Here is a 15,366-nt window from a genome sequence, read left to right as displayed (position 1 = left end):
AAAAAAAGCAAAAAATTGCTTAGAGTAATCAAAATGGAATACCAAGTTAGTGCAAAATTAGGATTGTGGAACCTTCAGGTTGTCAAAAGTGTGGAGGGAAATGCCCTGCAGCCAAAATGCTGTCCTTGTCCAGTCTGTCACACACCAGGGCTAACCTTTCCATCTGCACGCCACCCATCAAACCTCTCTGACAGGTTTGCCCTTCACACTTGCTCTCAATTGTAATTTTCTGAAAGTTTTGCTCAAAGCGTGCAACCAAACAGTAAATTCTAGCAGCATCATGGTGGCAGGCCTAAAAATACATCAGAGACCTTTTCACATAGCGCTTCGTGCCATCCATTGATCCCAGTAGAAAACACTCCATTCAGAGCTAGAGTTCCTATTGGAAGTTAGGGGACAGCCTGGTAACTGGATTAGGGATATGCTTTTATTTGCAGCAGCGTCTCAGAATGAAGCTCCTGCTTTGTTTCATTGATTGCCTGCCCAATCCTTCTGCCAGTAAAAACCACTCACATCAGTGAAGAGACAGGGTGAGGTTTGATAGAAAAATACAACGTCTTGTTGCATAGTATGTGCATGTTCTCTGAATGTAATCAGGTAAATACAGTGGATACGTACGCCTCTGCACAGATGCAAAAATGTGCTTTGTTAATCTCCTGTAAAATTGCCCAAAAGCAGTTTTCAGCAACGTGGTCCTTAAAAATGGGAAGCATCACCAATTGCATCAATGCAAGCCACCTTCACAGGTGCCAGAGCTGGAATAGCCTGAGGACACTGGGATTCTATTTGTGAATTTGTGGCCTTTGGAGTAGGCATTAGCGGAGGGATTGAAGGGGAGAGGGAAAAAGAGTTTGACATCCAAATTTCCAGAGGTGGGTCAGGAATCTTGAATTGAATTAGGATTGCAATTGTGAAGCACACAGGGTGCTACACAGCCCTTTTTCATTACTCCTCCATAGAAAATCTTCACCGAATTGTTGTTTACAGGTCTTACCCCATGTATCCGTTTGTTCCATCTAAACAAGGGAGCATGCTTTATCCTGTTGTGTTTATGAATTGTGTTTCTAGGCAGCTCAATTCTTAGTCCTTGAGAAGTTCCATACACAAGTCCCAGCTGATAAGAGCTGTGTGGCAGCCCACCAAGCCGAGTCGCCCAGGTACTGAGAGCATTGCCTTTCCCTTCCTTCATCCCATGAAGGAAAAGGTGCATCCTTGATGGACAGAGATAAAACTGCGACAGACCTCTTTATTTCTACACAGGCTCCAAATGCACAGCATCCCAAGCCCCCTCCCCACACACCTCCTGGTTATGGGAATTGTCATTGATCATGCAACCATCCCCTATGGCAGAACTGGTTGAACAATCCAGCTTCTTTGTGCACATCAATATTCTTGACACCCATCTTAAAACTTTGCTCACATAGTAGATGCATATCCATCTACTGTTGGAAAAGCATCAGAAGGGTACAAATATCACTATTTTCAGGGTCGTGTCAAAAGTTTTTATAAGCTTTCTGGCACCTTGTCCCATTTGTTGTGTTGATGCGATCTACCGGGTCAAGGGCGTGAAGTTCCTTTAGAAATACATTGGCAGATGGGTGAAGAACTCTATTAGCCCTGGTGAAGAAGGCTGCAGCCCTAGTTAAAGATGAGTTTTGGGGTTCTTGTGCCTCCCGTTACAGTCAGGAAGCGCCCGTTGTCACCACCTGACAAAAGGCTGCTGACAGGAGGGTGTTCCACCTCATCTCAGTAGGGTGGTATGACTTTGGGGTGGTCTTCTCACTGCGTGGGAGCTGCACTGTGAGCTGGGGACAGCTGATTGCCCGTTATCCCTTTATGTGCTGGAAGTGGCAGCAGCGCTCCCATGCTTTCTGCTGACAGCCCAAAACTGTAGGGGAGAATCTCTGGCTGCACCCTTGGCCGTGCTTTGCAGAGCCTTAAAGGGCTGAGGTATCAAGGGTCTGTTTTCTCCATAAGCACCATGGTGGGTGCTTCTCCTGCTCAGTGATCAGGCAGCGGAGGAGCAGCTCTTTAATGCACAGATAACACATTCATCTGCCTCATGCACTGAAACTGGGATGTCTCCTTGGCACTGCAGGTTTTTAGAAGGCAATGTATTCAGGTTGAAACTTTGCCCACATACCATCTGCTCCAGCCTTATCTTTCTTTGACAGGAAAGCTGCATATGTAACGTCCACTTGGCTTTCATAGCGTAATGTAAGGTTTCAGAGGTCTCAAGCAGCTCTTGCAGCAAGCTCCTGCTCTTGTTCCAAAGTGACAGATCCTCAACAAAAATCATTTCTAGCTTCATGGCTATAATGAGCTTGACCCATTGCTTATTTTTTTTTTTTAAGGTGACCACAAGTTCCATCAGATGTCTGAGGCCTATTTGCAGATAATGATGTATTCTGCAGGTTGTCTCTAGCCATTGTGTAGGAAATCTTAAGATCTTGCTCGTTTGCTCTCCCTGCACTCTGGTACCAAAGTTGGAGCTGCGTATCAAAAGACTGGCCTGTAGACTCCATTGATAGCCAAGGCTGCCAAGTTATGAAAATGAGTTGTTTCAGTTTTTTTTAGTTGCTTAAGGAGGATGATGGTTCTCAGAAAGCTCTACTTTCATGAAGCATTGCTTTGGAGTAGCAGCAGATTCTGTTTACTCAAAGGGGGGGAAAAAAAAAGTGGAACCTTCATATGCAAATGATGGCATTTGGAAATGTCATATAGCTGCATCTACATATAAATAAGCTGCTCTCTGAGCGCTGCATTAGCAAGGCTACTTTGATATAGAAAATGCATGATAGTACACAAAGCAGAAACAGCAGTACACCACTCAGTCAAGTTAGAGTTTTGTTCCTAAATCACCACTTAACGAAGTTAACTACTCTTGCTCTGTCAGCCCTCATAGAACGTACTCAGCATAGCTACTAGGGGAGACGTTTAATGTTTCTAAGTGCTGCATGGGGCTGCACAGTAGGGACGAAGGTTCCGGTCCTGCACTGGGGCGCTTGCCAAGTGCAAAAAGTCCTCCTCCTAGGGCACGCTGGTTTGGACCTGGGAGATAGCATGTTGTGGTTCCCATGTAATTCTGCTCTTGGCCGCCTTTTGCCTCACTCTGCAGAGTTGGCTGCGGAGATGACCCAGTTCAGTCATACAAAGAAGTAACTTCTGCCACTAAAACGTTCGTAAACAGGGATGGTGTTTTCATCTGTGTTTAGCCTGATATTAAAGAGCTAATTACGAATCTCTGGCAGAGTTATTCAGAGGGGAGGATGCATAGAGAGAAGCCATAGTCCATTTTTTTACCATCTCCAGCACAAACAGTACCGAGTACTGGAGGAGAGGTGGATGGCCAGGAAGGCGAGCCATCTGCTGGGCCATCGAGGACCTTCTCACTGAAGCAGTGCAATCTGCTCTGCCCATGCTGTGCCACGTGTGATGGATGCAGCCTTTGCCTTCAGGCATACAGACTAATTGGAGGGAGCCTTACCAATCTCCTCACTGACACCAACTTTTTTTCCCAACAGAATTACAATAATGATAATGTTAACTCATCCTCTTAAGGGCTCTGTCATGAGCTGCCTAAGGAGATCATAGAGGAGGAGAAAAAACACTGTTTTATTCCTTTACAGGCCCAGCTGCTCATCTGGTGAGTGAGCAGGGAGGGAGCAGCTCCCATGGGGCCAGTATTGCCTCTCTTGTGCGGGGGACCTGAGTGACAGGGACATCAATGGCAAGCCAGAGACTGGCTGAGTTAGCACGACGAGGGATTTAATCTATTCTAGGAATGGTGTTAACGCAGATTTATTCAATCCTGGTACAAAAGAATAAAGCACAAACTGTCAGGTCCCTTCTACCCAGGGCTTTGATGCATCTACAATAAGGCCTCACACTATTACATTTCATCCGTAGAAATGATTGCGGGTCCCGAGACCTGCCCTCACAGTGATGGTCTTTAAGAAGTCTAGTTTATCCCCAGAAGCACGGGGAAGTGCTTTGAGGACAGCTCACATAGAGACAATACGGGGAGCTGAAGGCCTCCTCAGTTTAGCTGTGAAAACGTAACGGGCCCCAATGGTGCACAACATGCACCAAGGTGCACCCAACCTGGAACCATGCGGTGATGAACCCAAGTGTGGATGTGTTTTGTTCACCTCTCCTTCAACAAGAGCTTCTGTACAGGAAAAAGATGAACAGGTTGCCTGATGTCAAGCGGCCTTTTCCAACAGGGAAGAACCATCCACAGGTGCTGCAAGTAGAAGTACTCTTGGATTTCAAAAGTTTAGAGTTAGCTCTGATGTATGTAGCTGACTGGCTTAAATTATTATGTTGTCCGTTTGAATTTCTGGGAGCTATTAGTGTCTTAATTCATTCACTACTGTAATAAATTATGGCAGCATTTTGAATAATTACAGTACACTGCTGCAAAAGAGAGGACACTTTTTTTCAAGTATATTAGAACGTCCTACCATCATGTCAAATGTAAGAAGCACTAGATTATTTTTAAAAAGGAAAGTGGATGTTAGCTTATTCCAGGAAAGTCATTTGCATGGGGACTTTTAAAATTAATAAATTACTATGTCAAGTCTATTTTGTGCCTGAGAAAAGAAGTAAATGTAATTTAATTCATAAGGATCCCTTTCTTTTTTCCTCTTGTTGAAGTAGCTAATGTAGAGATGGTATTTTTGTGCACTTCGTGTAGGAAGATTAACCTGAAATGTATACTTGGGTGGCTGCAGGACGCGTTTAGCTGAGGGTTACAGCATACTGGTGCCAGCCATCATCAGCTGACATTTGGTGTCTCTACTCCACGGGCTTCCAAGGGAAGTGGGCTGGTGAATCCCCTTTGGAGTGGCAGTGAGTACTTCCTCCTCAGTTTCCAGTCCACCGCCTACTGAAACAGCAGTTGTCAGGCAGATTCTTTAACTTATTTTCTTCTTTGTGAAGAGACACTCTATTCGCAAGATCTCCAGCAACAAGGTGCTAACAAGGAAGTACTGTGTCAAGATAATTAATAGGTGGGAGCAGCTGCCAGTGAGGAAGTAGGGCTGTGTTGGTGGAGACTGTAGAGCCAGGATTTGTCAGGATGCTTCTTCACTGCCAGTGAAGAGGAATCCTGCTGATGGACCTCTCCCTCAGAGTTGCTGTGGGCCTCAGTTCCTGTTAGGTGCTACCAAGAGGGGGAACGTGCCAAAAACCCTGCTAAAGCAGTTCTGAACTTTTGTATGTGACACCGTTTCTACTTCATTCCTCCCAACTTCGCAGTAGCATATTGAAATTTCTGCATGTAGTGCAAGTGTTGCTGGGTTGAGGAAAGTCACTTTTCACTAAAAAGAGGGACAGGTGAGGTCCGTGTCCTGTCCCTTGGTTTATCCACAGGATTAGGTCTCCCGTTCCCAGCCAGTCACTCTCACAAACCTTAGGGCATCCTTCTCTGGACCTTTATTTAGATTGCAGGTAAGTACAGTCTCACCAAGACGATCATGCAGATCAGAAGAGCTTTGTTAACTAAGTTCCCAGTACTGTGCTTTGCAGCATCCTTGTGGGAGGGCTGCCAAGGCTGTAGAAAGGGGGAACAGATTTCCAAAAAGAATTGGGGAGGTTAAGGATGTGTTTTTGACACAAAATTCCTTCCCACCCTATACAAATGCCCTGAAAATGTGATATGATAAGAGTCAGTATCTCGGTATCATTGAGAGCTTTTGGCCGCCAGTATGACTGACCTCAGTATTATTAAAAGATTTAAATTATTAAGTCAGTTCTCCGTAACGGCTGTCTTCAATGAGATAGGTGTCAAAATTGTTTCCACTGCACATCATTCACCATCTTCTCTTTCATTTGATAAAATGTATGTATTTGCAGGACCTTTCTCACCACAGCATTGACTGTGCGCAAGGCATTAGCACCACACTTGAGCCAGTATTTTAACATATGGATGTAACCTGTGCATTATTATATCTGTAGGCAGTGTAAATACTAAAATGAGGATTGACAGACTGTGGCTCTGCACTTTGCTTGTTTGAAGTCACCTGGAAGTCGCTGTTTCAGCCAGGCTCAATGAACAACATAGCAGTAGTATTAATAGTCCTGCGGAGCTGATTAAGTGCCTGGCAGTCAGCTGTTGGAAATAAGAATCCTAGTTTTGACTAGATTTTTATTTCTTTTTTTCCTAGTGGATTGTAGGAATTTAGGCCTGGAAGGAATTTTTGGTGCACTTCAGGCAGTATTTCATGTGATCCTTATCAAGGGCATTAATGGGTTTATTCTCCTTTGCCAGAGGTGCTACTCGAGAAGCTCCGTGCCTCTGCTTTGCTGAAGAATTGAAAACTTGTTTTTGTTGCTTGCAGAGTTGGGTCACAACTGGACAGACTGCTTCATGGTTTGAGTTTTAGCCTTCACTGAGACCCTAGCTGAGAATCCTCTTGGAGCTCTTTCAGTTTCCAAGAACCTTGAAGAAAAGACGTATAGCTAAGCCAGAAGTTGAAGGAATATCTGAAATAATTTTTCCAACTTTTTTTATTAAAGGGAGAACAGGAACAGGCAGATATATTAAGGAATTTAGACAAGATAGCTTTAAATAATTAGTTTAACTTCTCAAAGGATAATCCATCAGGAGAATGTAGATTGGTCACAGTGGGAAACTTGAGGCCCCAGCTTCCTACCCCAGCAAAAGAGCTTAGCATGTCCCTGCCATCCACAGAAAGGCTGGAGAGCGACGTGCAACCAGAAGGAGACTTCTAGCAAGAAGATGATAAGCGGCTTCAGAATATACAAAGCAGCATCTGGCCTCAATGTGTTTAAAAATAATCTGTTTTGACTAGTGAATCTTACATGATAGGCTATCATGTCATGTTCTGGCAGTAACAAAAGATGTGCACAATATGAGATGTCATGTTAGGCTAAAGATGCGGGGGGGGGAAGCGGCAGAAATGCAAAAGATGTTGGTTTCATCAAGCTGGCATTTTCTGTCAGAGAAACGCTCCGAGAGACAAGTTCCTGAATACTGTTCATCTGAAGGGTGAGGATGTATTTGTTTTTAAAACAAAAAGAAGCAGCGTTTTGAGGACAGTGGCAGGAATTACATTTGTCTGCAGATAGGAAAGTGATGGAGTCAGTCCAGGTTTTTCATTAGGCTTTACATCTTTCTGTCCCAGTCTCTTGTCTGGCTGAGCTAAACTACGCTTTTATTGTGGTCTGCCTAGTGAGTGACTGAAATGGCAGAGCAAATGAATTCTTGTGTTTCTGTCTCCTCTCTGCCTTTAAGTTTTATTTCTATCTGTTTTAGAAGGGGCAGCAGTCAAAATGAGGGACTGCAGACAATTCGTGGCTGAATTTGGTCTATGTTTTCCGTGCACTTGAGGTATAATTACAAGTTCTTCAAGATCCTAGATTTGTGTAAAAGTGTGCTGGGGGACCTTCTAAAGTAAACTGTTCCTACCCATTCGGTTGCTGGAGAAGGAAAAATCATTTCTCTCTTTCGCAGCCTACGTGCAGTGGAAGCATCTGCATTCCCATCAGTTGGTAGCACATTAGTCTGGCCTGAAAGTGACAGTTTCCCTCACCAGCTTGAAGTGTGCCTTAAGAAACCAAACGGCACCTTACTGTTGTCGTAATACTGCTGGCTGACCTGAGAGAGGAGGGATCCTCGTGATGGATCCCAAGCACATTGGGCTCTCCTGTGTGCACCAGGCGGGTCCATTGGTGGCTGGCACGCGTTGCACTTGGTGGTAGCAACCTCATGGAAACCCAGCTGTATGGCCTGTTCTCCTGTAGGCCAGTGGGAGGACACGAATTGAATTCCCTCTAGAAATTAAGTGCTGTTCATTCCGTTTAAGACTCTGTGGGCCGTGCTTTTGTGTTTGCTGCAGGTTTCTTCTTCAAGTTAAGAGAAAACAACTAGGGCTGTGAGATAAGGCTGGCGTTGCTTCCTCCTTTCTCTTCTTCTCTCATCTCTTCATCTCTCCCAAAGAGGAGGATTTAGTGCTTGATCCTGAAATGTCCTAAAAGTCCTAGAGATGAAAGAGCCGGCAGTGCTCTAAAGGGATGTGAAGGCTGCCCTGTCATTCACGTTTTCTGGGAGCTTGTTCCTGTCTGTCTTAACACAAGGGCAGCACAGCCTCCTTTATTAGTGCAAGTTGTAAGAAATTTTTGAAACTCTCCTTGGACAGCAGCGAAAGGAAGACAATCTTTCTGAAGCTCTGAACTCTGTCCTTTCTGTGTTGATTTCTTCCCCTTTCCCATGCAGCCAGGTTAACGCTGCCTCCACCTGTGTTCACAGAGAATGCCAACAAACTCGAAGAGAGCGCACGAGGGATCTACATCCCCTGTCCAGAGCACTACAACGGCTTCTGCATGCACGGCAAGTGCGAGCACTCCACCAACATGCTGGAGCCGTCCTGCAGGTAACGCTTTGCCTACCGAGGAGGGAAGGCTCCCCGCACAAAGATCTTGACTTAGAGAATACACTGACTCTAGATAAGCTATGGGAAGCGGTGGTAACCAGGCCCTTCGTGCCACAAAACCCATTAGGCTTAAATTATTCAACAACGTCCGTGTCATCTGTGGCAAAATGGTATTGAGGCATGCACAGTTGCTGGTGAAAACACTCGGTAACCTTCAGTTGTATTTCAGTATTTTTGTAAAAGCACTTAATAAAGTGCACGGGCGACCGCTAGGTAGCCCTCGCAGTCCAGAGGAACGGATTGCTGGGGATTTGAGTGGGAACAGGGTGTGAGATAATGGGAAGGGCACTGCCCGTTCCCCACAGTCAGAGGGAGGTGTCGGGCGGCCCGGGGCGGACGGTTGCAGCACCAACAGAGGGCTTTTTATAGCATCCAGACAAAATGTAAATGCTGTATCGGCTTGCAGGAACATCTAATCACATTTTGTATGGAGCTCGAATGATTGCTTATCACCTCCTTAGGGGTAATCTGCATAAGGAGCCATGACTAGATGGCTTTCAGCCCTCCCCCACCTCCCCAAAGAGGGAGAGAAGTCTAAAATACCATGTGCAAGTACAAAATGGTTTCTCATCCTGATGTGTAAGTGCTGGATCAGTCCTGGTCCTCTGGGCACCACCCAGCACTGCTTCTGTTGTCGGCTCGCACAAATCTCAGTGATGCTGAGGTTTGGAAGCTTTCCCTTAGAGAGGTCAGGGGAGGCATCAGTGCTGTTGCTGGGACCTCATCCTTTATAAAAATCCATATAAGCTTGTGCTCAAGCCACCGATATGTATTTTTTTCAGATATGCTTTGTTTCCAAGTGCTTCAAAATTAACAACAGGTATAACTGGGGAAAGTGTTTTTTTGTTTCAGATGTGATGCCGGCTATACTGGACAACACTGTGAAAAAAAGGACTACAGCGTTTTATATGTGGTTCCAGGTCCGGTACGATTTCAGTATGTCTTAATAGCAGCTGTGATTGGAACTATCCAGATTGCTATCATCTGTGTTGTAGTCCTCTGTATTACAAGGTCAGTATCTCAGGTATTTGTAGAACAAGAAAGAACTTTTCATTTTCCTGCTTTATACTTTGATTATACAGACCTCTGCTGTGACACTTGTGATAACAAATGGTATTTATTTCACCAGCAAACAGGTGATCTCTTCAGGTCCCACCAGCCAGTGCTCTGTTATTGTTACTGTTGTTTTTACTTCCAGCTTAATCGAACTTAGGTAGCGACGGTGCCTGCAGCAAATGAAGTTTCCTACTTCGTATTCAGATGATTGGACAACTATTGTTCACGTAAATAAGGGGAATATAAATACAGCAGGTGGATCAACACTTAATATAACTAATCATATCCCCATCTGGCTTCCTCAAAGGCCCATTCCCTTAGACCTAATCAGGCGACACAAACTAACTTCTTAGCCTGTTTGCAATCCCATTGATTAAATGATTTCATTAGGCTTGTATACATGTTCACAGGTATTGCATGTGCTTACGGTCTTCACTAGACGGTGGCACGCTCAGCCGTGTATGAATCTGTTCATTTTTTAATGAGGAAGAAGAGTGTGTTTGAATGTGAACGACAGCCCCAAGGTGGTTCAAAGGGGTGGGATGAATTCAGTCTCTCTGCACGAACCGCTCTTCCCCACTGAACCACTTCATTGTCTCAGGGTGTCTTGAACTTCAGGCTTCTCTCCGGAATTACAAGGTTAAATTCACTTAGCTGGCAACCCTGATACGGGACTCTTTCAGAAATAAATTTCTCCTCAAAAGACAAGAAAGTGAAAGCCAGGTGTCATAACTCCGTAGAAAATAACATTTCTAATGTATTTCGCTCCTTGTGTTGCGTTACCTGGCTCGAAAAAAAGCATCGTGTTTCCTCAAGGAAGAGACAAAAAAAAAAAAAAAAAGGTTCATAATTCCTTCTGTGGCCTAAAGGCATAAAACAAAACCGTCTGATAAAACCTAGCTGGTTTTTGGCCCTCGCCTCAGTGCTAGATGCCAGAAGGGGCAATAGATAATATTGTGGTGGCATCCACAGAAGTTATTTGAAAAACCAGAAAGGCGTTGTGCAAGGAAATAAAACAAGGCGGTGTGCTGACTGATAATGGAGAAAATGCTCCGTGTCCTTTTTTTTTGAGTGAGTCTGGTTTCGTCACCTTCATGCACTAAAGCAAATTACTTCATACTGAAGGATGAAGACGGTGCACTCTGAGTGACCCGGCACTGCGATGCAAATTGCCCATCACCCTGTTTTCCTACATAGATGTTACCTTTTCCCACAGACTTTGTAACCGAGTTAATTTATGATCTTTTGACTTTTCTCTGTAATGCGTGTAATTACTGCGGAGTATCCTCCATCCCGGGATAATGATTTGAGATACATTTGCAAAAGCATAGCCGTAAGTGGCTTAAGAGAAATCGGTGTGACAGGAGGATGGTGTGGCAGCATATGCATAAGTAATTGAGTTTTTGAAGTCCTCTGCTTCGGAGAACCTGGCTGGGCTGGTTTGAACTCCCTGCCCTGAAAAACACCAAAGCCAGCTTCACAGGTTGCTGGGAGAAAGCAGGGAGGACCATCGTCCTCACGCAGGGGGACTTCCAGGTTGAGGAGTACAGCAAAAGACAGCCAGTGGTAGAAGTGAAGGATGATAGAAAATAACATAGGTACGGCTGAGTGTCATAATGATTCTCAGCAGTTTTCTTCATGGCTTTGTGTTTTTTAGTGCTTTAGTAATGTTTAGTCACAACAGCTTATTTATGGGAGGAAATAACTTAATTAAAAATGAATGTGTAATGCGTCTTTTACCTGCTATGCATCGCATTAGGAGTGAGCCGTGCTTGTGAGCGGGCTTCCAGGGAGGGAGGCTCCACTATGCTCTACTGCCTCAGTACCTCAATGTGCTCACAATTGAGTGTATCCCCACCACCCCACAATGCAGAGAAATTAGGTTAGCGAGCTAAGGGCCAAGGTAAAGCTATCGCTTTGTTTTCAGCAGATTATTGGGTCTGAAAGGCGGGTTAAATGCCAGCATCCCACTTAAGAACCCAGACACAGCACACCTGTAAGTCCAATAGCACTACGTTTAAGCAGTTGTGGTATCCAACTGGTGTCTTTTTCAGAGCACATCTTGGCTTCCAACGATTGGTACTGTAGTGTATTTTGCAATTAAAAGGGCTAGTTTTGTTGAAGTGGTTGTTTTTCATGACCTTAATTTGAGTAATCTCTATATGTGATTTGATTTCTCTCTACCTTGGATTACCATGTGGGTACTGTCAGATTTTGGAGAAGCACCTCCTGAGTCTTTTTTTCCCTTGCTTCCAGCTGGGGTACTCCATATCCTCTCATTTCCCAGAGCGCACAGCCTCATGCCCTAGGGCTGCTGATCTTCCCCAGCCACCGTGCTTCTGATGAAAGTCCCATCTAAAGTTTTTCCCTCATCGTGTCTGATGTGGAGGAGCTGCTGGCAGCCTGCTAAACCCCACAGGGTTCTGCTGTGCCACCGGAGCTGGGTGCTGCAGAACAGAACTGCTCCATGTTTGCTAGCAGTGGCTTCATCACAAGTGCCTTATGCTGAAAAGTTCAGTGAGATTTTTGGGAGCAGGCAGCAAGTAGCAAGATCAAGGGGAAATCAGAAGGTAGCTCAAGTCTGCATTAGTTCCTAATGAGAGCTCTGCCATAACCTCCGAGAGCACTGGGAAGGCAAGCTCATTTTTCCCCTAGTAATGATAGCAGCTAGCTTCCGAGAAAGGAAAAAGGCAAAATACAGCGCACGGCCATACAGCTTCTCATGAGGGGGTAGTCTTGTTGGCTTAGAAATGAGACAAGTCGGGACAATCTGACCCGTATTATGTTAGATGCTTATACAATTCAGTTTCAACACTGTGAAATATTCCGTGAGTCCTCATGCTCATCTAGCCCTTTGCATGGAGTCACAGAACTGTAGCATCATTCCCATTCAATGTTGAAAAGAAGCCCTAGCCCTTCTGATGGGAAGGGGTCACTAAAATTTAATTTCTCTGCATTTTGCTGCTACTCCATCAGTTAGAACCATGCCCAAGCAAACCCCGCAGCCGATGCTGCTTCAGGTGCAAGGTTGAAGCGCGCCCTTGCTGAGGAGCACCGGAGAGCTTGGTCCTGCTGTTTATAAAAATAGCCCAACTACAGCTGAGGACCACGGTGCTGTAGCAAGAAGCGGCGCTCTTGAAGTTCCCCTGCTGTATTTTTGTCTAAGGTTTGCTATTTTTTCCCCTGGCAATACGGGGTGAGACAGAAGTTCCACGTTAGCGCTCGCACGCGCTGCTGTCACAGCGTGTCCCCAGCAGGGAGGCTTGTTCCAAACCGCGTGCTCTCACCGCTCTCTTTTCCAGGAAATGTCCCAGGAGCAACAGAATCCACAGACAGAAGCAGAACACGGGGCACTACAGTTCAGACAACACGACGAGAGCATCGACAAGGTTAATTTAAAGAGCGCATGTTTCCACAATGGCAAAACTAACTGCAGAGAGCTTGGACTACAAAATACAGTATTATAGACAAAAGATTAAGACAAGATCTACACATGTTGCCTTGCATTTGTGGTAATCTACACCAATGAGAACATGTACTACAGCTATATTTGATTATGTATGGATATATTTGAAATAGTATACATTGTCTTGATGTTTTTCTGTAATGTAAATAAACTATTTATATCACACAATATAGTTTTTTCTTTTTCATGTATTTGTTATATATAATAAATACTCAGTGATGAGAAAAAAAGAATTGGCTTTCTTAAATTTGCTGTATCTCATAGCTGTGTATAGTCTTGGGATGTTGTACGTGGACACTAACGCATCTCTTTTTTTTTTTTCTTTTTCCAGTTCTAGTGGCAATTTTGAGTCTACTGAACTCAGTAGTAGGGTTTTGAGTTGGTCCAAGATCAGCGACAATTATGGATGTGGGAAAGGTGAAGAATAATTTAACCTACATTGAGGAGGGATAAAATATTTCAGATCCGGACTCAACTACATTTCATCAGCTGCCTTCTCCCATAGCATCTATCTTTACTCTCCCATAGCTTAGAAAGTCCTCGCCTTCTAAATTAAGTCCCAGCTGAAGGGGAAATGGAAGTTGTTGGTGACTGCTTATGGGAGTGACGGGGGTAATTGTCTCCATCTGGGAGGGAGTAGTCTGCCGAGGTGAACCCTGAGAGCATGCATTGCGGCATCTCCAACTGGTCACTGGAGTGAGTGAAAATTGCTTCCTACTGTTGATTGAAAATTATCAGGTTAAATAAGTTAATAACATAATAACATCTGAAGTGCCAGCACAGTTGGTGCCTCACAAACATGCTGATATAATTTATTTTTTCAAAGAGAAGGTGAAAACCACTCAGAAAACACCTTATGAATAACTCTATGGGTGACCCTACTCTATTAACTGTAATGAACTCAAATGTTCCCCATACCTTGGGGAAACAAGGGCGTGAGTTTTGTCACATCCACATCGTGGACAAGACGCAGTTATTTCTATGGTAGTTCAGACTCTCCAAAACTCTTTTGAGAAGCCAACATTGTTCTAGGTTGTGCTCTGGATGTTGAAGGCAGAGTGACACTAAAGGGCACCGAGCGGTCACTTCGCTCGTGCTGGATAGCATCCGCTCTGCTGATGGACTGCTGGATTAATAGCATAATTGAACTGAACAACAACTTGTAGTTCATCGTGCCTCTCCTCCCAAAGAGGCTTTGCCTGAACAAAAGCTGCCCGTGCCAAAAGTTAGGGGTCCCTATTTTTTGATATCACCACTCATGAGAAATTGCATTTGGGTCTCTGTTGGGCCTGGGGTTACTCGGGATGGTGGTTCCTGAGTGAGTTTCCATCTCCTGCTTTCAGCGTTAGCCGGCTCGCTCACAACAGTCGCCACCAGTCCCACTGGTGACAGCCCACCCCATCCGGCACCCAGACATGGGAGAAGCGCTATTTCTACTCTAACATGGCTTTTGGTTCCCCCACCCCACCCCAATCTGCTTAAAAGTGAATCCATTGCATGATGTTCACACGCTCTCAGTTTTTGTCTTGTTCCGGGTTTCTTGAATTTTTAAAGGTAATAAAAGGCGATTGGCAAGAGCTGCTTCCCGGCACCTGGTCTGTGCTGATTGATGGGAGTGGGAGTGCGGTGCCCGGGCAGGCAGCAAAGTCACTGGCCCTGCCTTTTCTGTGTAGTGCCACAAGGAATTCCCAAGCAGCCCCAGCTGGAGAGCTGTTAGTGGCTGCATCCCCAGCGGCAGCACCTCTGAAAACTGGGCTGGTTTTGAGTACTCGCTGCAGACCTAAGGACAGGAAGAGCAGTGATGCTGGCAAAGCCCAGGGGAGCGCTCCCTCCAGCAACAGAGGCCTCCTTGTTTGTGCCTCTGAAACCCAACCTCAGCATGCCAGCGTGGGTGTGCAGGCCAACAATAACGGCGTCTTGGGGGTTTGTGGAAAGCAGTGGAGATTTCTGCATCAAACGCATCCAGAACTTGAATCAAAGCTGGGCGTGAATTTGGAGAACTGGGCTTTAAATTGCTTTTCTCCTTCCCTGAAGGGACAAGAGCATTCTGAGCTGGCACGCTTTCCCGTGCTGCTGTACTGAGAGCCAAGGCAGCCACAGTAGCAGGGTTTAGGGCGGGGGGCAGGATTTGGTACGTCACCAGAAAAAAGGACACTGCAGTTTGTGGAGGAAAAAAATCACAATTAGATTGCTTGGAGATCCACGGGTCAAAGCTGGAAGTGATACTGGCTGCTTGAGGCTGCTACTGAAGCTGAAAGATGCTGGGAGCAAGGGAGCAAGCATTTCATAGGTACGGTGGTTAAGAATTAAACAAGAGGCAAAGCCCAAATGCTCACCCCTTGGGCTGCTTCTCCAAGCGCTGTGCGGTCTCCTGTAAACACCCCA

At 45.2% G+C, this 15,366-nt stretch overlaps 1 protein-coding gene across 1 annotated transcript in view; it reads left to right on the top strand.

The window, feature by feature from the left end:
* Nucleotides 1–14,573, top strand: part of TMEFF2 (transmembrane protein with EGF like and two follistatin like domains 2) — a gene marked incomplete at its 5' end in the record, with an annotated part of 107,712 nt that extends 93,139 nt beyond the window's left edge. The window contains 4 exons of the mRNA XM_019617357.2: nt 8,243–8,399; nt 9,312–9,470; nt 12,818–12,904; nt 13,313–14,573. Coding sequence (XP_019472902.2) covers nt 8,243–8,399; nt 9,312–9,470; nt 12,818–12,904; nt 13,313–13,409 — 500 coding nt within the window. The remainder of the gene's footprint in view (nt 1–8,242; nt 8,400–9,311; nt 9,471–12,817; nt 12,905–13,312) is intronic.
* Nucleotides 14,574–15,366: the final 793 nt, after the last annotated feature.

The sequence above is a fragment of the Meleagris gallopavo genome, chromosome 7 (genome assembly GCF_000146605.3).
Source record: "Meleagris gallopavo isolate NT-WF06-2002-E0010 breed Aviagen turkey brand Nicholas breeding stock chromosome 7, Turkey_5.1, whole genome shotgun sequence".
Taxonomy (NCBI): Eukaryota; Metazoa; Chordata; class Aves; order Galliformes; family Phasianidae; genus Meleagris; species Meleagris gallopavo.
Note: the sequence above shows the minus strand (reverse complement) of the source record. Positions and strands in the feature narration are given on the sequence as shown.